At 50.2% G+C, this 24,888-nt stretch overlaps 1 protein-coding gene across 1 annotated transcript in view; it reads right to left on the reverse strand.

The window, feature by feature from the left end:
* The window catches only part of TRAPPC9 (trafficking protein particle complex 9), a 697,716-nt gene that overhangs the window by 129,308 nt on the left and 543,520 nt on the right, over positions 1-24,888 (reverse strand). The window contains exon 23 of the mRNA XM_026454561.1: positions 19,994-20,084. Within this exon, the coding sequence (XP_026310346.1) occupies positions 19,994-20,084 (91 nt within the window). The remainder of the gene's footprint in view (positions 1-19,993; positions 20,085-24,888) is intronic.

Genomic DNA, 24,888 nt, shown 5'->3' on the forward strand with positions numbered 1-24,888 from the left:
CAGATCATCAAAGGGGAGTGAGAAAGAGCCACCCCTGGGATGGGAGCAGAGAGAGGAGAAAGCAAAAGGTACGTTTGAGACCAGGCCGCCACTGACCTAGCCCTGGAAGAATGAGTAAGAGTGAACGGCAAGGAAAGCTATGGAGACACGGCAGGGAAGGGAATGTCACAGGAAAAGGCAGGGGCCTAAGGTCAGAGGCCGCCCCTTCCCTCCCCAGACAACTCAGCTCAAAGCCATGGGGTCCCAAGAGAACCGAGTTGGTCCAGGGAGGGATGTGGACCCACGGCAGGGGCGGGGAGGGTATCTGCACAGCAGAGCTGCCCCGTGTGTGAGCCACCTGTTGACCCAAAGAGTCAAACTCTGCAAAATCTTTGAAGAGATTTAGTCTGAGCCAAATATGAGTAACCATGGCTTGTGACACAGCCCTCAGGAGGTCCTGAGAACATGTGCCCAATGTGGTCAGGACACAACTTGGTTTTATACATTTTAGGGAAGCCTGAGACATCAATCAAATACATTTAAGAAATACATTGGTTCTGTCCAAAAAGGTGTGACAATTCCAAAGGGGTGGGGATGTGTGTGTGTGTCGGGGGGGGGCTTGCAGGCTTCCAGGCTATAGGTAAATGTCAACATTTTCTGGTTGACAATTGTTTGAGTTTGTCTAAAAGACCTGGGATCAAAGGAATGTCTGGATAGCATAAGAGGTGGTGGAGACCAAAGTTTTATCATGCTGATGAAGTTTTTAGCTAGCGGGCTTCAGAGACAACAGGTTGCAAAATGTTTCTTATCAGACTTAAAGTCTGTGTTGTGTTGATGTTAACGCTGGGGAGGGATAATGAGGAATATTCCAGCCCCACTTCCCATGATGGCCTGAACCCATCTGTCAGATTCCATTTTAAGAGCCCTGGTGGAAGAGGAAGTCCATTCAGACGGTCAGGGGGCCTTAGAACTTTATTTTTGGTTTATGCACCCCGTGTGGGGTACCAGAGCCCATCCAGGGGAGGAGGGCATCCATATGGTGGGGAGGTCTGGCCTGGGTGCCAGAGCAGGAGTGAGAGGGGAAGGCAGGAACCTGTGGGATCTCTGGGATGGGTCCCCTTGGTGAGTGGTTGAGAGCTGGAGAGTGTGGGAAGGGCTGGGATGGCGAGGGAGATTGGCTACATACAGGGAGACTGATAGGTTACAGATTACAGTAAAGATAATGAAAGTCAAGCTTTCCATGCTGAGAAAATGAGGTACCAGAAAGGAAAACGGACGAACCATAAGGAACTCTGCAGTGGTGGATTGGAATTAGTGGTGTCAGTGTGGGCCTGTGGCTGTTAAGGTGGATAGACAGAGAGATGTTGAGGCTATGTGTGTTTGTGTGTGTGTGTGTATTTCTATTCACATGTATATGTCTATTTCCCAGCTCCATCCTCTGAGAACACTTGGGAACAGCAACATCCCAATATGAATGACCACCCCCTAAAGTATGAATCTTGGTTGGTGTGGGATCACTGCAATTTCCACCTCTCGGGGTCAAATGATTCTCTTGCCTCTACCTCCTGAGTAGCTGGGATTACAAGCACCCACCACCGCTGGCTAGTTTTTGTATTTTTAGTAGAGGTGGGGTTTCACCAGGTTGGCCGGGCTGGTCTCAAACTCTAACCTCAAGTGATTCACCTGCCTTGGCCTCACAAAGTGCTGGGATTACAGGCGTGAGCCACTGCACCCGGCCCCTAAAGATCAATTTTCATTAGAGGGAACCAAGACTCCTGTGAGAAATAAGTGACATCAGGGCTTACGTTTGAGATGAACCTGGAATATCTTGGGCCAGAAAATAAGTGTGTGCTCAAAGAATAATGATGGAGACAGGTCAAGAGACACAGAAGTCAGCTTGAAGGAGCACCCAGAGGTCAAATCAGGATAATATGGGTATCAAAAATAACTAACAATAGCAATGAATTTCAACCCAATGAATAAAATTGAAAATGATGAATCCATACAAATATAAATAAGCAAATTTAAAGGTCTGATGAGGAATCGGATATTCACACAGTTTCAAAGCACCTTCCCGCAAAATACTTAGTAACAACAAGGAGAGAAAGAGCAGCTTTACAGCAGAGGGAAACAAACACCATCTTAATCAAATGGTCAAATAACCATCACCAGCAACGGGACAACTGGAGATTGTGGGCCACCGGACAGACACAAAGAGGAGGACTCGGCTTCACGTTTGCGACATTCCTGCCAAAAAGGTTCAAAACTGAATCTAATCATGCGGACACATCACATACACCAAAAGTGAGAGCCTTCTACAGAATTGCTGATTGGTAATATCTTAAAGTATCAAGGTGATGGAAGTCAAAGAAAGATGGAGGAACTGTTTCAGGCCAAAGGAGACTAAAGGTGTATAACAGCTCAACGCAGCAAATGACTCTGCATGAGACCGAAATCTTAAATATAAAGGACACTATTGGGATAGCTGGAAAAACTGCAATGGGATCTCGGTATGAGATCATTATGTATCAATATTCATCTCCTGATTTTTATGACAGTGTTGTGGTTACACAAGAGAATGTCCTTGCTTGCAGGAAATACACATGAATAATTTGGAGGTGTCTGGGGCATCAGATCAACCACATATTCTAAAATGGTTCAGGCTGGGCGCAGTGGCTCATGCCTGTAATCCCAGCACTTTGGGGCCGAGGCAGGTGGATCACCTGTGGTCAGGAGTTCAAGACCAGCCAGGCCTACATGGTGAAACCCTGTTTCTACTAAAGATACAAAAATTAGCTGGGTGTGGTGGTGGGCACCTGTAATCCCAGCTACTCGGGAGGCTGAGGCAGAATTGCCTGAACCCAGGAGGCAGAGCTTGCAGTGAGCCAAGATTGCACCACTGCACTCCAGCCTGGGCAACAGAGTGAGACTCCATCTCAAAAATAAATGAATGAATAAATAAAATGTTCAGGAAAATCTTACTACTATACTTGCAGCTTTTCTGCAAGTTTGTGCATGATACTATTTCCTTTCTTTCCTCTTAAAGGAGCGTGTTGCAGTGGAATATGTGGTTGGAAGTCAGCAGACCAAGGCTTGAAATCCAGATGGAGGCCAGTAGCTCATCATTACGATTTTGGGAAATATAAATATATTGGGAAAAATGTGAAGTTTGAAACCACAGTAACTGTGTTCTGGTCCTTGCTTTGCAGGCTGAATGACAATCTCACATACTCTTTGTTCTTTCCCCTAAAGCACAGTAATAACACTACGTACTTTGGAGATGTGTTGTAAAGACTGTATTATTAACTTCTTCATCAAATATTTATTGCGCATGTAATAGATGCTCCAGGGACAGTTCTAAGCCCTGAGAATACACTGACAACAAATCTGTCCTGCATGGAGCTTATATTCTAATGAGGGTAGAGAGACAAACTAGAAACAAATCTGTGATATGACTAAATATCAGAGGATTATAATGATTGTGCAGAAAAATAAAGCAACTCAGACCTTGGAAAGAAGGGGTGGTAGGTCAGACAGAAGATGTAGAAGGAAAGTCTAAAAAGAAAGAGGAAGAAAATCACCATACAGAATAAAACCAAGAAAATACAGATCACGGCCGGGCGCGGTGGCTCAAGCCTGTAATCCCAGCACTTTGGGAGGCGGAGACGGGCGGATCACGAGGTCAGGAGATCGAGACCATCCTGGCGAACACGGTGAAACCCCGTCTCTACTAAAAAATACAAAAAACTAGCCGGGCGAGGTGGCGGGCGCCTGTAGTCCCAGCTACTCGGGAGGCTGAGGCAGGAGAATGGCGAGAACCCGGGAGGCGGAGCTTGCAGTGAGCTGAGATCCGGCCACTGCACTCCAGCCTGGGCGACAGAGCAAGACTCCGTCTCAAAAAAAAAAAAAAGAAAATACAGATCACAAAAGTATATAAAAAAGTTATAAAAACAAAAAGCAAAACAGAATGTATGACATAACCAAGAGCAAACATTTATACCATAGCAATGCATATAAATGGCCTAAACTCACTTATGAATGAAAAACACTTTGAAGTTGGATCAGAAAGCAAAACTCAATGCTTCATCCAAGAGAACCACATACAAACGTGATTCTCAAAGGTTTAAATTCAAATGATAGGCAAAAGTATACCAGCCAAACAAAAAGAAAGCAGGGGTGGTAGTTATAATATCAAACAGGGATGAAATAAGGGCAAAAAACATGAAAAGGGACACAGAAGGTCATCTTAAATGATAAAGGGGACAACCAAAGGACACCAGTTACGAGCATCTGTGCACCACAGGCCATCAGCATTCACACGGCAGATATCATGGGACATGGACACGTCATATCAGTGGACAGAAGATCACTCATGGTGGAATGGACCCACATCAGCATTAGTTGTGATTCACCTCTCAAACCCCATTGTAGATCAAATAAGAAAGGATCTTAAAGAACTACCCCATATCATTAATAAGGTAGAGCTAATTGATACATTTTCAACTCAATACACTTAAAACAAGGAACATAACTTGCTTAAAAATTTCCATGTCATAGTTACAAAAATCTTAGCACAAAGAAAACTTGGTAAACTGTAAGTGGTAAAAATAGTACTGAACTGATAATGTCATTACATTAGAAAGCAGTAACAAAAGAAGAAAACAAAACGAAGTAATTACCATAGGAAGTTTTTGTAAAAAACTATCTTTTAAACAACTCTTGGGACAAAAGTGAAGCATAAATTAATTGCAGAATGCCTAAAAAATATCAAACAAGAAAATATTAAATTCTAGAACATGGAACAGAGTAGAAACAGGGACCACTGGAAAATTCATAGCCTTAAAGGATTGCATTTATAATAGGAAATTTTAAATGAATTAAATGCAACCCACAGGTAGAAATTTAGAAAGGCAAAAAGGCATTGAGGGAGGACTATCTACAGCAGATATTAAAATATACTGTACTATAAAGCTAGAATGATTACAAGGGTGGTGCTCACTCAGGGGTACACGGACAGAAGAGAGTCCAAAAATCTCCCTAAACATACGAGAAAAGTGATTGGAAAAAGACAGATTATGGATTAAATGACTTGGGGACAATTAGGTGGCTTTTTAGAAAAAGAAAGGGAGGGCCCATGCCTCACTCACACCTTAGTATATTCCGGATAAAAGATTTGAACAGTAAGCCAAATGAGACCATGAATGTACCAGGAGACAACATGAGTGAATGTTTTGAAAACGTAATCCAAATGAAGAAGGTCTTTTAAAGCATGGTTCCAACACAGAAGATATTTTTTAAGAGACTGCTCAGTTTGAAATAAATACCATACAGTGTGACTCACTCCGGGGAGGAATGACGTATTTACGAGGATATTTGTTGCCATCGTGTTTATAACAGCAAAACATTAGAAACAACCTAGGTCTATCAAAAGGTACAGAGCAAATGAATGAGGACGCATCTGATGCAGAGATTCAAAAGAATGCACAGGATTGCATTCCACAGGATTGCGATGGAACCATACCCGGGATCAACCATTAAGTGAAAAAAATAAATAAATAAACATGGTAGAACAGCTGTCACAGGATACCATTAAGAAAAAGAAATTTACAGACTATGCCTGTAGACACAACCAGAAACAGGACAACAGCGGCCCACAGGGAGAGGATCGGGGTTAAGGAGAAGGAGACTTGCTTTTCATTGCATATCCTTTTGTACCTCCTAAATTCTGAAGTATGTTTGTGCATATTTTTTCTTTGCAAAACAAATAAACACTTAGTGCATTGGCTTGCAGGGGCTACCACGCAACAGAAGAAAGGCTTTCCACTGATGTTGGAGGTGAGGAGTGGGACGGAGGTGAGGAGTGGGGCAGTGCTGGGAGTGGGGCAGTCTCTCTTCACTCCCACACTTACTCGCTGGTGGTCATGAAATGAGTTTTCTGATTTTCAAGTTCCCTCTCCGTAAAACAAGGGTGGTTTTATGTATCTGATGAGGTTGTGTGAGGACTGTGTGACATGAGTGAATTTAAATGCCAGCAAAGTCCCTGCAGTAGAGACTTCTCAGTAAAGGTAGTTACGCTGATTACAAGTGAGAGTCTGCCAGCTGAGATGTGCCTGTGCTCTGTGGCTCAGTTTTGTTATAACCTGGACACCTGAGCCCACCTTGGGTAAGCATAGGGCATGCTACGTTGAGTCCATTTTTATTAGCTCTTGGCTTATCAGCATTAATAACCTGCTACTTGCCACTCTATGGAGATTTCAGACTTCTTTCCGTAGCTTGTTTTCAGAACCTGAAAGCTGCACTCACATCGCCCTTTCCTCAGCACCTGCAGGCATTTACACTGCGTCTCTCATTTCCTGCTGGAGGGTCTGCCCCAGCCCGGTGAGCTAGAAGGCACTAGGAGCACACCACTTGGCCAAATGCCACACCAAGGAGGACTATTAGAACCTTACCTTTCCTGGAGTCTGAATCAAATGATGAAAGGCATGGCCCCATGTCCCATTCCCCTACAGGAACAGGTGACTGCAGAAATTACCCTTCCAAAAAAGGAGATGTCTCTTAAAGAAAGCAGCAGGCAGCTAGAGGAGGAGGAGTATGAGCTGAGGTACCCCAGAGGCAGCCCCCCTGAGTCTAGCACAGACCGGCACCAAAGGTGTTCAATAGCAATTTGCTGGATGGGTGAACAACTGGGTGAAAGGACAGATATGTGGGTAGGTAGGTGGGTGGCTGGATTGATGAGCGGACAGGTGGGTGAATGGATCAATGGGTAGGTAGATGAATGAGTTGGTGGGTGACTGGATGAATGGATGGGTGAGTGGGAGCAGACAGATGGTGGTCAGATGAATGAGTTGATGGATGGGTGGATAGGCTGGTGGATAAGTGGGTGGATAGGCTGGTGGATAAGCTGGTGGATGGGCTTGTGGATAAATGAGTGGGCTGATAGACGGGCTGGTGGGTAATGGTTGGATGAGTGGGCGGATAGATGGATGGGTGGATGAATGGTGGGATGGTGGATGGGTTGGTGGGTAAATGGTTGGATGAGAGGACAGATGGATAGGTGGGCTGGTGGATGGGCTGGTGGGTAAATGGTTAGATGAGTGGACGGATGGATGGGTGGGCTGGTAGATGGGTTGGTGGTAAATGGTTGGATGACTGGATGGACGGATGTGTGGGCTGGTAGATGGTTGGTGAGTAAATGGTTGGATGGATGAGTGGGCTGGTGGATGGGCTGGTGGGTAGACGGTTGGATGAGTGGATGGATGGATGGGTGGGCTGGTAGATGGGTTGGTGGGTAGATGGTTGGATAAGTGGATGGATGGATGGAAGGATGGGTGGGCTGGTAGATGGGTTGGTGGGTAAATGGTTGGATAAGTGGATGGATGAATGCATAGGTTGGTAGATGGGTCGATGGGTAAATGGTTGGATGAGTGGATGGATGGATGCGTGGGCTGGTAGATGGGCTGGTGGGTAAATAGTTGGATGGATGAGTGGGTTGGTGGGTAGATGATTGGATAGGTGGGTGGGTAGGTGGCAGGGATGGGAAATGGATGCTTGGAGGATAAAAGTAAGTGAATGAAAGTCTAGAATAGTGCTTCAAGACTAGTCTTGACATTACTGCTGATTTGTCTGGGAATGCTGGGTCAGTCCATCAGCATCTCCCAGCCTCATTTTCCTCATGGATAGAAAGAAGATGCCAATATATTGATCACTGATAGGTGATCATATTATTCATCAAAAAGGATAACAGTAATAAGTGAACACTCACAACTGCATCAGCTGGACCCTTCCCAGCATACTGGGTTGAGCAGAACTGTCCCCTTCTCCCCAGCACCTTCCCCCACCCCTCTATCAGGCTGTGTGTGAGTGTCAGGGGTAGGCCAGTTGCTCCCTGCACTTGGTCTCCCTCAGTGCCAGGCCCTGCTCAGGAGGATCCAGGAAGCCGTGCAGAGCACCTCCTCTCACCCGCCTGGACACAGTCACTGTTTCCAAGGAGCTCACAGTATCGGGAAGAGGACAGACAAATGGATAGGTAAATGGGAGAGGGTGTCGTGCAGGAGCAGACAAGGGTGATGAAGGCCTCCTGCAGGGAGACTTACTTCAGGCGGAAGCAGCCAGGGGCTGGGGGGACATTTCATTCCACTTGGCTTCTGTTCTAGGCCACATTCCTGTCCTTTGTACTAGAGTTTTCTCCAGGGACCTGGCTCAGAAAGATGTAGCCCCAGCTCTAGGATCAGAACCCCTAGTCTACCTCTGGCCCCCGGAAACAAACAAACACCAGCCCAGCCACCATGGTGCTGCATTCTGTGCTGGCTCTGGGGTGAGCACCTCCCTCTCCTGAGCCTGGAGTGCACATCCTCTCGAACTGGCTGCTGCCTTGCAGAGAATCCAGAGTGACCCACAGTCAGGCCGTTCTTGTCGGCAGGAGCATGGGTCAGTCAACCACCCTGAAGGCCAGGCTGGCCACAGGCATGCACGCTGCACCAGTAAGGCTGCTCTGGGAATGGATCTTCAGGAACTGACCGGGGCTGTCGCAAGGCAGATGCCAGGAATACCCGCCTCAGAGTTACAAACGGAAAAATTAAACAATTAATAAGCAATAAGAAGGGACTGTCTCAGTGCATCTGGGCACATCAACATGGAACTATTTAAATCACGTGGAAGAATGACATCTACACCTAGGCTCAAATCTGGCCTTGAACCGACAGGAGGAGGACGGCCTCATTCACTCTTTGATGGAGTCAGCAAACCCTTACTGAGCACCCACAGGTGCTGAGGATCTCTGCATTCTCAGGCACCCACCAGCAGCAGAAGACACAGCCCGTAGACAGTACAACCTTAAGGAGAAAGGCACCATGCTGGGAGTGGGGAAACGCGCAGGTGAAAATGCAGCTGGGCCCAGGCAGGGCACAAATGTTTGGGGCCAGGGAGGCCAAGGCAGGCTGCCTACAAGAACCTGAGTTGGAGGGAAAGGGCTGGATAAGACTATGGGAGGCAGCAGGTATGAAGGCTTGTGGGGAGCATGGCTCATGGGGACAAGCAACTGCAGCTGAGGGAGCCTGGAGCCTGAGTCACAGGGATGATAGACAGGCCCAGGGGAGGGAGGCAAGGCTGAGGAAGGTGCTGCGGGTGGTGGGGGCCTTCTGAGCCAAAGGCCAGGCTTGGGAGTGCATCCTCAGGGCTCTGTAGCCACAAGAATGTTCCAGGTAGGAGAACAACAAGCATGGCCACAGGTGGAAGGTCACCCTGAGCACCGTGGAGACGGCAAGTCCCACACGAGCATAACCGGGGGCAGGGACAGCAGCTGTGGGACCAGTTGCAAAGCCTCTTCACCCGCCAGTTTCTTCCAAAAGCAGTCAGTGCTTACCCCACTGGGGAACTGGGAGAAACAGAGGAGGGGACGCTGGAAGTTACACTTTCCTGACAGGCGCGGTACATGCTCCACAAATGGTTTTTCTTTTGCGGAACAAGATCGCAATGAAGCAGGCTCCCAAATGGCATTTCAAACAGAGATGTTTGCGGCTAAATAGAAGACTCAGCAGTGAAGGTAGACACGATGGGGGAAGAAGAGACAGGAGGGAGAGGAGAGAGACGAGGTAGCAGGTGGGGTGGGGACAGGCCCTGCATCCAGACTGCCCGGGTTCAGATGGGACGAGGCCACCCTGGGGCTGCCGCATTTCCCATCCACATGAGGGATGTCACAGCAGCCTCCTCCAGGGTTGCCGCGAGGATGCAGAAAGCATCATGGAGACTGCGCCTGAAACGCAGCAGCCACGTCCACAGATGGAAGAGCAGGGGCCTCTCCAAATGGGGGATTAGGAACTGGGGCTCTTCCTCTGAATATAGGTTGCTTTCATTTTTTTCCCCCTTCAAAAAGAAGGTAACTACTTTTGTAAAGAAAAACAAACAATCCTCTTTGTCAACCCAAGCCCAGAGAAGATAACTGGGGCATGCGACAGCTTTCATCCCCCACACCCACTGCCGGGCAAACTGGGCCTCAGGCCAGTTGCCACAAGCCGTCATGGTCCCCAGGAAGTGGCTCTCAACTCAGGCAGACCAGGCCCTCAGAGTCACCAAAACCACCCAATTCACCTGCCCCAGTGGGCGGGGGCTCCTCCACAGGCCTCAGAAGTACTGACTAACACTGGCCTGGAGCAGATGTTTGGAGATGTGGGCTGTGCTGGGAAAATCCACTGCCGGTGCTGTTGCTAAGCTACCTGGGAAGGAGGCAGAGGGCCGGCAGGCAAGCCCAGCTGCCGGGGCGGCCTGGGGCACTCACTGCCACCATCGGTATGGCCATCCTACCGTCCGGCTGGTGGGAGCCGGCTTTCTCACTCCCTTTTCCAGGCATTCTGAGCTCTGAATGTATTCAGTGACTCTCAGCAGCCATTCTACATGCATTTCATGTTAGAAATAAACAAAGCTCCTCACGTGATGTCCATGTTACACAATTTGATGAAAGGGCACGTTCTTGGTGTAGGGACACGTCTCTCTGCAAAGCCCCAGAGAGCACCAGGGTGCAGCTCAGTCTCAGAGGCACCAGGCAGAGCTCTGGCTGCTGGCACCATGGGCTCCAGACTCCTGAATGGAGCTGGTTCAGGGCAGAAGGTGCTGTTCAGATGGAAGCAGCAATACCCAGACACCAGGGGATCCACAGCCTGCTCCAGGTGGTCTGGCCCCAGGGAGGCCCACGGGTTCTGAGCCACATCCCCATGCGTCCCGGGACTCCTTCCTGGGAAGGCAGCAGCTGGGGGTCAGGCTCTAGTCTGTCTCTCGCCTCTGCTTCTAGGACGTCTGCACAAGCTCTGAGGCCAGCAAATACCAGGATCTGTGTAAACAACCTGCTAACTGATCTGGAACCCCAGCCCTCATTAGACTGAGAGAGGCTCTAAGGCAAGGATTGAGTTTATTTTTGGGTGCCCAGCACTGAGGACAATGCCGGGTGCAGAGTAGTGATCAACAGATGTTTATTGAATGAATGGATGGATCAATCAATCAATCAATATCCTCCATGCAACCTTAGGCCCCCAGCCTCACCTCCCTCTCCTTACCAGCCCACCCATCTTCTCTGTGGTTCTAGGCTCCATCAATGGCAGTCATTTGTCCCCACGAACCATGTCCAGCCCCACCTCACTCTTCCAGGCCTTTGTATCTGCTGTCCGCTGTACTCTCCTAGTCATGAAGGGTTTGGACCTTCAGCCATGCTCCCCAAATATGAGAGCACCACATCGCCCTGAGATAAGGCAGAGGACTGTCCCGCACACCAGCCATCAGGTGGCTGCTCTGCCTCCCAGGCTGGTGTTCCCCTCATGCCCACACGTGCAGCCTTCCCATCACAGCTCAGAAACTGGAGCTCACGATGGGATTTGCTTGGTGATTATTTGGAGAATATGTACTGAAAATATCCACTCCATAATGTGGCTAAAACCTCATCTGTATTCACTGGATGGCTATGAAAGACAGCACAGACCAATCATTGATGCATCTGAGAAAATACAAAGAGCTATAAAGAGGAAAGTGCTAGCAGTGGGAGAGGCAGGCGGAGGGTGGCACAGTCGTGGGACACTCAAATCCGCATGGCAAACGCTTAGCCCCATTAGTCACCATGACCGGGTCTCTATGGAAACGCCTGGAAGATGGTCCTCAAAATAGACAGGGAGCACGCTGGGTTTCTGCAGCAGGCACAGAAAGGCCCAGCCCTGCCTCCTGCTCTTCCTACCTGGAGGATGGGAGCAGCACACCCTTTCCAGGACTGTTCACGGACTGAGACGGAGGGGTCTCGGGAGCTCCAGCCTGATGTGCAGACTCGGGTTCCCGTTGTGAGCATGGCCCTGCTCCTGGCCCAGCCCTGCCCTCCGCCTCCTGCCTTTGCCGTCAGACCCTCTGCAGCAGGAACACACTCACTCCAGGATTCAGGCCCCAGAAGCAGGGAGATTCCAGTGGTCCCCCACTGCCCGAAGTCTGGCACCAGCACCCACAGCACAGCTCCCTAAAGAGCACGCCAGCCTCTGTGAAGCTGAGGAACAGGCTCTGTGCTGGGCTCCTGGGGGCTTCTTCAAACCTCCACTGCGCATCTCCACTTTACAGAGAGGGAAACCCAAGTTCACAGGACTTGACCACCAGCTGAAGTCAAGACTCAGCACGAGGATGCGGCGGAGGCTGCGCCGAGACCCCAGTCGGTTCAGCGCTGACTCCATGCCAGTCCGAGCCATGCAACTGCTGTCATCATCACACAAGAAAGTTGACGGCTTTGCTCTCTGCCAAGATCCCATAAAATATTAATAACTTCTGAGAATCCACGCTGAGGGAGTCGCCCCAAAACACAGAAAAGGCTCTATGAAAAAACCACTACATATAACTTTTATAATAGCAAACATTTTGAAGCAATCTAAATGTTCAACAATAGAACAAGTATTAAATTATCTTATATTCATTTGATAAAATAGAGTTCAGCCCTTAACAATATGTGCGAGACATGTTTATAACATGCGAAATGCTTATACTTTTGTCAAGCATAAAAAGGGACACAGAAGTATAAATACAGTATGATCTTCCCTATGGACAAAATTAGAATTGGAAAGTAGCAAAAAGACTTGGGAATGCACACAAATGAATTAGAGGTTGTTTTGGGGATAGGGAAAGGCTATTTTTTATCTATGTTTTCTGATTTTCTCTCATCTTCTACCATGAGAATATATTCCTTTCGTGAAGTGATCTAGTGGGAGGTTCAGATTCTAGTGGGAGGTTCAGATTCTAGTGGGGGGTTCAGATTCTGGGGGCAGGAACTCATATTTGAACCTGGGGCTGTTCCCTCCCACCTGTGCAGTGCTGGAGGAGACCAGCTGTGCTGAGTTCAAGTTCCTCCTCTATATGGGAGAACCTCAGCCTTCAGGGCTGTGGCAGGGCTCGGAAATAACAACATAGAGACCTCATGCCTGGCCCAGCAGGTGACCCGTACTGCGAAACAGTTGCTTTGAAATTAGAGGCTGGGCCTGTTAGCTCGTACCTGAACTCCCAGCACTTTGGGAGGCCAAAGCAGAAGGATCGCTTGAGGCCAGGAGTTCAAGACCAGCCTGGGCAACATAGGGAGACTCCATCTCTACAAAAATTAACAAATACAAATAACAAATACAAAAATTAGCTGGGTGTGGTCGAAGCGGGAGGATCGCTGAGCCCAGGAGGTCAAGGATGCAGTGAGCTATGACCACACCACTGCATTCCAGCCTAGGCAATAAGCAGAAGACGGTCTCAAAACTATATACAAATTCAAAAAGTCAAAAATTAAAGACGAACCTTTTTCCTTTTTGATTGAATTAGTGAGCCTGCTCTAAGTCAGAGAAAGAATCAGTCAGGCCAGGCCAAAGCTGGGGATACTGGGTCTGCCAGGGAACGAGGGCCCGGCCTGGCATGGCGGCCTACGGGTGTGATAGAAACTCCTTCAGGCCATGGGGGCTTCTAGGGAGCTGCAGCCTCAGTTCGTCGTTGGAGGGGACTCTGGAAGAATGGTGAGGGGAGCCCAGGTCATGGGAGGTGGGGTGCAGGGAACGTGGCAGCCCCAAAGCCCTGGCTGGGGGTGAAGAGTGGGTGAGTCCGAGACCTGGATTCCACTGTGCAGGACCGGAGGGGAGCTGCCTGGGCTGTGTCCTGGGATGCGGATCCTGCACTACACGTGCCCCCAGTGGGCCTGAAGACGGGTGCAGGATGCGGTCAGAGTGAGGGGCAGACAAACGTCACCCTTTTCTCATGCACTGCCACGCCGTGGCTGGCTAGCCACAGTCTGAACTCTCCACCTGTCCCTGCCCAGATGGTAAACGCTGGTAAACCCAACGCAATCACCCATCCCTCCAACCCAATTGAGAGCTCCCTCCTCCACAACACCATCCCAGCCCCTTCCCTTCAGAGCCATCTCCCCTCCTCCCAAATGCCCTCTGTCTGCAGGTTCAGGCTGCTCTGGCCCCTGCAGGCTCTCCCCAGGCCCCTGTGTTGGCGCTGCTGTCCCACACCAGGCACCTCCTCTCCTAGCCTGGAGTTCCTCGAGGGAATGAGGAGAGAGAAAGACAGAGAAAGAAACCAGGGAGATTTTCAATGCTCGATTTGTGAGCACTGGTTGCATGGCAAGGAATTATTTGTGTTAGCTTGTTTCACTCTGCCAGCATCCCTGCAAGGTGGCTGAGTCACAGCGCTTCACAGAGAACCAGAGCTCAGAGCATAAGTGACTGCTCAGGGCACTCGGCCAACATGGCAAAACACAGCAAACTTGTGACCAGAAGCAGGTCTGTGGGATTCGAAGCCAAGATCATTCCATGGGGTCTGCGTCTGCTGGTTCCTCCATATCCCAAGGGCCTGAACTATGAGTCACAGGGCGAGGTGCCTGTTCTCCCTCTCTTTGTATATACACAGATATGTAAATGTGTGATCCCAAACAATGCTCAGAGAGAAGACTCTGCTCAGAAACGGAACCCCCACATGGCTGCTCTGGGAACAGATGCCGTTCACCTCAGCTGACGAGGTCCCTGCAGGCTTTCACTGTGATCTTGCTGCAGTCAGAGACCAACCCAGGTGTACAGGCGGCCGGCATGGCCATGGTTCCCAAGCAAAGCCAAGATACCAAGGGCCTCTTAAGTGGTGGAATGCAGGAGGGGTGGAAATGGATACCCTGGTGGCCATGGCAAGACCCTTGCCCCACTGGGGCTCACAGATCCAGCTGTGTAGCATTGGGAAGGGGGCTGGAGTCACCGTGACCCCTGCTACCCAGTTCAGCTCCTATGCCCTAAGACTTGCAAAGTCTCAAGAATGTGCTGGGGTCCCATTTAAGGTTTAAGGACTTGACCCAACCCAGACCATCCCTGCATTCCCCACCCTCCTCACAGAGGAAGCCTGAGTGTCCTGTGCCCCCTCGGAAGATCACCTTGGAAATCCAAGTTCCAACAACGTCCACATCATGATTGAGAGTCACACGCCCACGTGATGAATAAACATCTCAAGATCCCTAAAAAGGTTCATAGCCTTTAACCTAGGAGTAACTCCTAACTAGAAAACTTGTCTAGTCAGAAAATTGAATCGAAATTTACGTATTAACATGTTCACTGGAAACAGCCAGATATGATAATAGTGAGATAAATTGTGACACTGCAAACAGGAAAATATCATGCCCCGTTCCTGGAAATGGTTCCACACTGTCGTGCTAGGCCCTGGCCTTGGCAGGTGCTGCCGGCAACTGAAAGCGCACGGCTGGGCTGCTCGCTGCCAGGGCTCCCACAGGGACAGGCTCACCTCCTGAAGGCAGACATGCCTTTCAGATCTTAGCATTGTTTTTTAAAAGCCACGCATTTCCTCCAGGATAAAGGGATTAATCTTTGCATGATTTGCTGACATGCCTCTGTGCCCACGACAACCCAAACACTATCAATTACCAAACAGAAAAAGCAAGCCTGGGGAAGAAACGACCTGGTGCTGCAGAAGGAGCCTCCTTCCCTCCCGAGGTTCCTCCTGGTGGCCTCTGGTGGGACAGATTGTCCACAGGCTCACTCCAGGTGTGGCAGCAGCTGGACGACCCCGCCCTGGGGAATTTGTTTCTTTTGCCTGATAGAATATATTAAGACAAGTTGAACTTCATTTTTATTAGCCTTTTTAGGGAACCAGAATTCCTTTAGATCCAGATGTGTTTTCTGTTCAAACCTTAATAATTTAACAAAAATAGATCTGACTGCCAATTGGTTCAGTCAACACTCATGTACAGAGCATCACATGTGGTAAGCGCCCCCATCTCCCATCCACCCTTGATACTACCTGGGCTGCCTAACAACCTGGTGAAGCGGGAATTATTATGTCTCCCACACTAGCAAATAGACCTGCTCTGGTCTCATGATGAAGTCACTCAGCCACATCTGGCGACTGTCCTCAGATGTCCGAAGTGCTGCGTCTCAAACCACTACCCTAACAAAGGCAAGCCCACCTTTCTTTAGTTATGAAACAAAGACGTGGCCTCCCAGCTGCTAACCATCTTTCTATGCCATGCAAACGAGACCTCAAGACCACCTTCTCAAATTCTCCAAGAACAGAGACAGTAAAAGATGGCAGCTCTTGGGCCAATTCCGATTTACTGAAAGCAAGAAAAACATGTAACCACCTCTTAATGCCATGGACCACACTCCACACCCAGGGCCTCAGCCCTCTCCTTGCTGTCCCCCAGACTGAAGAGCACCTGCCTGGGCCTCTGTCTAGAGGCGGCCCCACCATGCATGGATGCCAGGAAGGGGGCCCATGTGCTGCCCAGTCCCTGGGGTGGGCAAGGGGGTGTTGAGGATGAATGCCACAGATTCACGGAGAGCCCTTTGTGAGTTTTTACACCAGGGCTCAGGTATATGGCTCCTAGAACTGGGCTGCTCTTCCAGGAATAACAGAAATATCTGCATAAAAGACTGTAGCTTTTAAAACAGAAGTGATTTTAATAAATCTTTGCTTTGCAGGTGGTAGGGATTTATGGTGTGCCAGACACATTTACAAATGTCATTTCACTTTGATTCTGAGCCTCAGAGCAATGTGTGAGGTCGCCATGGGAGAGGTCCATGCCGCCCTGAGATGGGGAAATGGAGGCTCAGGGGCATCCCTGATGCAGCACGTAGCAGGACCGAAACGTAAATCCAGGTCCCCTGGCTCCACCAAAAGCCTCTACTACACCACAGAGGGGACTGAAGCACCATGAAGAAGGTCTTTGCTTTCAGAAAAGAGTGCAGTGAAAACCACAGCTCTTTTCCCTCACCCTGTCCCTCTACCTGTTTCCCCAGAGGCTGCAGTGAAACAAGGTCAACAACGTCAATCAAATGCCACCTCTTACCCTGCACTGAGCCCAGCTGTGGGGGCCCAGTAGGCATCTGCGCAGGCCTGGTCCCACCGCTGGCCCACGATACCGATGGGGAAAGGGAGTCAGCACAGGCAGTAGGAGGGCGGCGAGGAGACAGGTGCGGGTCTCGGAGGAAACAATAGTGCATGGAGGCAGGGGCTGCACTGAGCAAGGAATAGACACCATCTCATGTAGTCCCTGGAGCAACTTATGCAGCAGGCATCATCCCATTCCATAAAGGAAGAAACTCAGGCTCAAAGAGGTAAAGTGATGTGTTGAAGGTCACGTAGCTAACGCATGATAGAGCTGGGATCTGAGTCCAGGGCTGCCTGATTCTGAGAGGCCATGGAACCAAACTACATTTCCAAAAGAACTCCCCGAGCCTCCCTATGAAAAAAGGGTGCTACAGATTGAATGTCTCCTCCGAAACTCATGTTGAAACTTAATCCCCAGTGTGGCAGTGTTGGGAGCTGGAGCCTTTAATTGGTGATTGGGTCATGAGGGCTCTGCCCTCATGAATGGATTAATCCTTTCAAGGATTAATGTGCTGATGGATGACTGGGTTCTCATGGGTGGGAAAATGGTGACTTTGTAAGAAGAGGAAGGGGGATCTGAGCTAGCACGCTCAGCTCCCTTGCTCCATCACATGGATGCCCAGCACCACCTGGGCACTCTGCAGAGTCCCTGGCAGCAAGAAGGCCCTCATCAGACATAGCTCCTTGACCTGGGACTTTGCAGCCTCTATAAGAAATGCATTTCTTTATAAATTACCCAGTTTCAGGTATTCTGCTATAAGGAACAGAAAATGAACTAGTACAAAAAGGGGAAGAAAATTAGGGCAAGAAATGGAAGCAGCATGTAACGCAGCAGGGGGCTCAGCCCGACCCAGAGCCTTCACGCCTCCTGGCAGGCACCTCTGCCCACACAGGCATGTGCAGCTTCCAGGCTGTTCTGTGCTGAGAGGCATCCCGGGGCCAAACCAACTTCCTAGTCTTGGCTCTAATTGTCCACTGTTCTCTCTAATTTCCCCACTATTGTCAACTTTTAAAGGGTGTTCTTAGTACACCCAGGGGAGAGGCCAAAATGAACAGAAAGGACCTTTATGATCATTAAGAACTAAAGCTTTTCTTCATCTGAAATTCCCAAATTGCCCAGGCTTCTTCCAGCCGCCCCACCAGTATGCAGGCAGGACCGGTTCATCCCTGGTTGGTGGAGGCCTAGTGGTCTGTAACGCAGCGCTCCCAGCTCTGTTCACTGTGGAGCCCCTGGGGCAAGTGCCAGCCTCTGGGCCTCAGTCTCCCTGTTTGTAAATGACGGAGAAAACCTCACGCATAGGACTGTGGCAAGGAGTGCATGGCAGCTCTTATGCAAAATGCCCGGGACAGGAGATGCTCAGCAGTCTGAGGTCCTTCCCTTTTCTCTGTCCTGTGCCGCTCCAATTCTAGAACCCTCCTTACCCTTAGGGCCTACCTAGAACAGCGCCAAGGGCAGTCCGTGCCCTGGGAAGGGCATCGTTTCCAGACTGCAGGGACTTCTCCCCGCTCAGCCTTGTACCTTGAACTTCTCCCTCACGGCTCTGCTCCTGGGTGCCCGGCTGCTCATCCAACCAAAGGCCCCCAAGCCATCTCAAAAACCCTTACCTGGGGTGAGGGCTGCCGACCCTAAGACAGAAGGGAGGAGCCCACCTGCTGTCTACCTCCCCACCCCAAGTCACTCTGCTCTCTGCTCTTGGGACCTTGTTCTGCCTGTGGCCCTCCCTTCGCTCACTTGCCCCCATGAAAGTCCTGCATAGCTGCCTGGTGGAATCTCCGTTGGCAATAGATAAAATACAGCTAGTCCCCCTGGGCCTGACCCCACCCCACAGCCAGGGGGACCCAGGGATCTTCCCTGGCTCAGCTGTCTGAGTCCAGGGACACAGTTGACTGTGCCCACCCAGGTCATCGGGAGACAGGACATTTCCACCTAGAAAAGTGGCTGGGCTACAGGGAAGCCTCCAGAGAACGAAACAGTGAAACCCTCTGCAGAAACACCAGGCCTTTCCTTCCTGCCACTCAGGCGGGCTCAGAGAGGAGAAAGAGTCCACAGAAGGAGCCCAAGTGTAAAATGCAAACCCACAGCCGCCATGATGGTGCCCACCTGGTCCCAACAGCGTTCACCTATGAGGGGCCAGGAAGCAGCCCCTGCAGGACCAGGGGGTCTGCGGGCTGGACGAGAGGGTCTCCAGGCCGAAGGGGGCTGGTGGAGTGCAAGGAGAAAGGCTTGCTTTCTCCTCATGCCACTGGAATCATTTCCATGTGTCTCTAGCCCATGAAAGGGGCAGAACAAGCTTATTAATAAACCGGATCCTGGATCAAAGAGGAGTTACTCATTCACAATGACTTCTTGGGTAAAGAAGAGGAAGAAAGGGGATATATATGCTTATAAGTGACTGTCTGCAGCAGATCCAAAATAGATGAGCTGATTAAATAATTTCCAGAGAATAAAGATTCTCACTTCAATAGAAACACTAAGCTCGTTTCTCAGCAAAATACTTTTGAGTTCAATTTAGAAAGGCACAGTGTAGGGTGGAAGTTCCCAAGTGCAACAAGAAGAAGCTGTCAAATAAACTGTGCTAAGTGTCCAGTAATGGAGTTCTCTTGGGGTTGAACACAACACTGAGTTGAGGCATTTACAAAACAAACACTTTTCCGCACAAACAGCATGAAAAGCTGTCCACGCACAGTCGTGGTGAGTGGGGTGAAAACAAGGGGTTCACCACACCCTGTTCTCATCTGCCATCCCAAGCCACTCTCAGTTCTGGAAACAGTAGCAGAGCACACGCCCAGCCAGACCCAGTCAACTGCCATTTCAGAAGGTGGCCCACTCTACAGCAAGTGCAAGTCAAGACGGAGGCCGAGATCCGCCTGCTGCACCTGTTTTGACGGGCACTGAGCCCTTCTTATGTCTGCACTGTCACCTGAGTGCTGAGCTGCCCGCCTAGGTGAACAAAGATGCCCCCACTCAGAGGTGCCGGCGCAGCGTGGTGAGCCCGTCTTTTTCCCCCAAGGTTTCCCGTGATGACCTTCAGCACCCACCCACATCTGGGGTGCCCAGCCACACCCCCCAAGACCTTGTTCGCACATTTGGAGAAAAGGAGCACATCCACCCAGAATCAATGGGCGGCTGGCGGGTACTCACCCCACTGCAGAGGCGCCAGCTGCAGGTGCTCCAGGACGAGCTGGTTCAGGAGTCCTTCCACACTCGCCTCGCCGCTGCGCTTCAGGGAGGGGTGAGTCTTGGTCAAGGAAAACGCAGCTCCTGCTGAGCCCAGAGACGGGAGAACATCTAGAAGAGTCTCTAGACAGAGACCCTCAGATGGGAAACCTCCTACAGCAGATGTCTCCCCTCTTCTGAAGGGACTGTCCAACCAACCACTATGACATCACCCTGGGTATGTGGACATCAGGGGCATATAAAACAGCAAGTGCTTCTCCTTCTACCCCTCAAATCTAGTAAATTAAACTACTGCTATGTAAGAAAGGGAAATCCACTGGGATAATTTTAATCCAATAACTATTCTTGCTGGGGAAAATAAAGAGAAATGGAGGGTTATTTTTCCTTAATAAAATACACAAACTGGTTCACTGTTCAATACAACTCGTGAGTTCCTTGACGCACGTCAGTTTCATGCTGGTTTCACGTCGGTCCTGTTATCCGTCTTGATGTAATTACACATATTATTAAGAATGAGCTCACTTAAGAGAGCTCATAATCGAGGAAGCCATAAAGTCTCTCAGCAAGTATCAGTGGATGAAGTAATTAGGTCTAAAAATGTAGAAAACAGAAACCTCCCTTGCGCTAGCATTAAAGAGCCAATGTGATTCGCAAAACAGATCCTTTTCCTACATAAGTTAAAGCCACCATATTAAGTTGCAATAAAAGGGGAAATTTTTAGTTTCTGACATTCTCTAGTGATTGCAAAAGTGGAAAAAACACCCCACCTTCCTTCTTCCTTTCATAAGTTAATTCCATTCAACAAACACATCCAGTTCATCTGAAGCACGCCATGCACAGCAGGTAGGGTGGCCTTGAGGATGAAGGGAGGGCGGGCCAAGCACCCTGAAGTTGAGAGGTTCACATTCTGGTGAAGGCAGCAACATGAAACCTGAGACTTGCAATGGCCAACCCTGGGGACAGTCCTGTGGGAACAAAGCTCCTGCAGTGTGAGGTAGAATGGAGCAGAGGCTAAGCATGGCAAGCGAGAGGGAGCAGGACGAAACAGAGGCCCCTGGGTCTCTCCTGCTGGCTGGTGGGGGAGTCGGGCTCAGAGGTGCTGAGCAGAGTGGGCATATCCCCCTCATCAATGGTCCAATGCACTAGCCAGAGAGGGCTGTCCAGACAAGAAGGCTGCCCAAGAGAGCCAGCTGGCCATAGCACCACAGCCACCAGCAGCAGTACAGGCTAAGGTCAGCAACATGCTGGCCTGGGGGCTCAGAAACCCCTGCCCACTCCTGTGTCCTATTTTATTTATTTATTCATTCATTCATTCATTCATTCATTCATTCAGATAGAATCTCACTCTGTCACCCAGGCTTGAGTGCTGTGGCACGATCTCGGCTCACTACAACCTCTGTCTCCCAGGCTCAAGTGATTCTCCTGCCTCAGCCTCTCGAGTAGCTGGGATTACAGGCACCCACCACCACGCCCAGCTAATTTTTGTATATTTTTAGTAGAGATGGGGTTTCACCACGTTCACCCAGGCTGGTCTCAGATTCCTGACCTCAAGTGATCTGCCCATTTCCCAAAGTGCTGGAATTACAAGCATGAGCCACAGTGCCCGGCCCTATTTTAGCTATTGTGGACTTCTTTCAATTCTCCCCAAATACTGTGTGCTCTCTCTGAATTGCAAGCCTCCCCTCCCACACTCTGTGCATTCTGCCTGGAAATGTCTTTCCCTGCCCTCTTCTCCTTCCTGGCTTTATGTCTCAACCTGACCTTGCTTCTCCTACAGGAACCCTCCAGAAGGCGTGCATGCATCCCCCGACAACCTGCGCCAGACGCGGTCATCTTCCTGTTTCTTGGCTTCAGCCCTAGCCTGTGAGCTCCATGAAGGCAGAGACCTGGTCTTAGGGCCTAGAACAGTGTTTGGTTCACTGCAGTTGCTCAATGTATATTGCCTGATGAATAAATGAACACCAAATGAGCAAACATTCCAGGTAGGAGTGCAGGTGCCACGCCTCATTCAGCAGCACAGTCCGCAGCCCCTCCACACACAGCACAGCGCAGTGGCTATGAGACTCAGCAAACCTTCCTGCACCTGACGCCCGGGGCCCGCTGACAGCTTCTGCACATTCTCAGGCTTCACTGCTCAGGGTCTTCTTGCTCCTGGCCCCAGTCCACACATGCTGCTTGCTTCATTCCACAGCAACCCAAATGTCTAACTCATCCTGTCTTCCCTCAGTAGAGAAGCTGAGGGCTTGGGATCTGTGGCTGAAGCTCTGAGGCCGGCAGAGGTGCCCCGGCCCTGAGAAAACAGCTCCTGCTCTCACTGGCTCTGCTCCCTCTTTTCTCTTCGTGGAGCCTGGTGCCCAAAAGGGCAGGTTCTGGAGACCCAGCCCAACTTTGAATCCTGGCACCGCCACTGATGAGTTTTGGTTAATTTACTTAAAGTCCCTGGCCTCACTTTCTTCATCTGTAAGACGAGCACGCTAGCAGTGCTAACTTCACAGGGCCGCCACGAGGAGTGCCCAGAATCATACTCCTGGCCTGTGGGTAGCATTAAGTAAGCGTCGCCTACCGTTAGCATCAGCCTCATCCCCATTCTTCTCCTCTCTCCTGTTCCTCCTCCGTCTCAGAGGAGATGCAGAAACTTCTCTCCTTGCCCCAGGAATTCCGCCATCCTTTCCGCTGCCTCCAACTCCCTTGGGGATCTTACTCTCCCACAAGCAATTTATCAAAGTGTTTCCTGCACAGATAATTCCCTCCTTAGAAGAATTCTCCAAACGAAATTTTCTCCATCTCATTACACACACAGCCCATGTCTGTTGAATTGATATGGTTACTGATAAATACTCTGCAATGAACTTTTAATTATCTTCTTTTGCCCTGTGACAATCCTCATTCATTCAATAGTTAACAGCTAGCTACCTGAGCTAGGGTTTGGGGTTATGGAGCTGACTGTGACCCAACAGACAGCCCTTCAGAACACGGTGACCTCCAGCAATCACACTTCTGGGTTTCTACCCAAAGAACTGAAAGCAGGGCCTCAGGCAGATGTTTGCAAACCCATGTTCGCTGCAGTGATATTCACAATACCCAAAGGGTGGAAGCAGCCAAAAGTCCGCCAATAGAGGCATCAATCAACAAAATGTGGTCTATCCGCAGAACGGAATGTTATTCAGCCTTTAAAGAAAAGGAAATTTTGAAAACATGCTACAATATGGATGAACCTTGAGGACATCATGCCAAGAGGAACAAGCCAGGTACAACAGGACAAACACTTATGATTCCACCGACCTGAGGCACGCACAGTGGTCAGATCCACAGAGACAGAACGGATGGTGGGCACCGGGGGCAGGGAGGCAAGGAATGGGAGGGAGCATTTCATGGGTGCCCAGTTTCAGTTTGGGAAGGTGAAAAAGTTCTGGAAGCAGATGGTGGTAATGACTACATGATAATTTGAAAATATTTAACACTCCTGAGCTGTACACTGAAGCATAGTTAAGACAGCAAATTTTCTTAAAATGCCGACCTAGGAGGGAGGCTATAATTAGGAAGCAGAGAGACGCTAAGGAAGCCCGGAGGAAGCCATAATCAGGGACAGAGAACTGGGAAATCTCGCAGGGTAGGGGCATTTGAGAAGACGGCCATGGCGGGAGCTCGGGAAGCTCTTGACAAGGACGGCCCCCCTGCGGCCCCCTCATCCTTCCTAAGGCAACTTTGCAGGCAGCTTCCCCCAGTCAAGCATGCAGCCGCCCTGTGTGTTCATTCATGTTGCTTCAATGGCCATTTTCTCCCTCGGCAGTCAGGCTGCATCTCTGCGAGGGGTGCCCCTTCTCGGGCAGTAGGCACAGGAGGCAACAACTGGGGATTGGGGTCCTGCCTTCGTGCATCTCCCACGATGAGGATGGAGGCCGCAGCCCCAGGCCTATTTTGAGTGCCAGCAGCAGCGAGGCACCCCTCAAGGAGGCAGTGCCCTGCAGCTGCCTTATCTTTTTTCAAAAGCAAATCCGTCTCTCCCTCAAGAAGCCAGCATAGGTGGAACCCAGTGGGTGCTTCGGATGTCCAGGGTGTTTGGGACCTTAGGCATGACCTGCATGGTCCCTTCCCAAGCCCTAAGTCAAAACAGGGAGGTCAGGCCCTATGGGCATCTGGGCATTAGGGCTCTCCGTTCAGAGCACCCCATCAGGGCTAAGGAGGTGCCCTGCTCCAGGCCCAGGGACGTCTGCAGAGGTTGAGCTTGCTCCCTTCCACTGCACCTTTCTCAGGAGAAACAGCCGGGCCCAAGGACACCATGTCCGCCTGCCCAGGGCAGTCCACCGCCAGCCAAGCCCCAGACTCGTGGTGAAATCAGGTTCCCAGACGTCTCCTGGGAGGGCCTTAGGACCCAGATATGTGGCAGGGGTCACAGGTGGAGCGAGGGCTGGCCTGGCTGGGCGACGAGGGGTCAAAGGCCATTGTGAGGGGCCCCTTCCGGGTCTGTTTTCTCAGTTTTCAAATAGGGGAAGGCGAAGGCTTGTCTCCCTCAGGGACTGAGCACTCCTGGAAACATCTGTTCTCACAACCCAGCACCTAGTTCAGGCGATTCAGGTCCCAAGTGAGGTTAGAAAATATCTGGCTGTCTGTGCCTGAGGGCTGGCTCTCGAGAAGGGACCACTACTCAGCTCAGTTGTTAGGCCACCTGCTTTCACTACGGCTGAGGCGAAGGGGTCTCCATTCCCCCACCCCGCCCACAGCCAAGCTCCTGAGTAAATGGCAACCCACGCTCAGTTTCCCAGAACTTTTATTTTCTTAAGAGGAGTTGCTTAGTATTAAGAACTGATTGGCTGGGAAGGTCTGTGTCTTTATGAGCAGGGCATTGCAGGGTTTCATTT

Source organism: Piliocolobus tephrosceles, chromosome 7, assembly GCF_002776525.5.
Source record: "Piliocolobus tephrosceles isolate RC106 chromosome 7, ASM277652v3, whole genome shotgun sequence".
NCBI lineage: Eukaryota > Metazoa > Chordata > Mammalia > Primates > Cercopithecidae > Piliocolobus > Piliocolobus tephrosceles.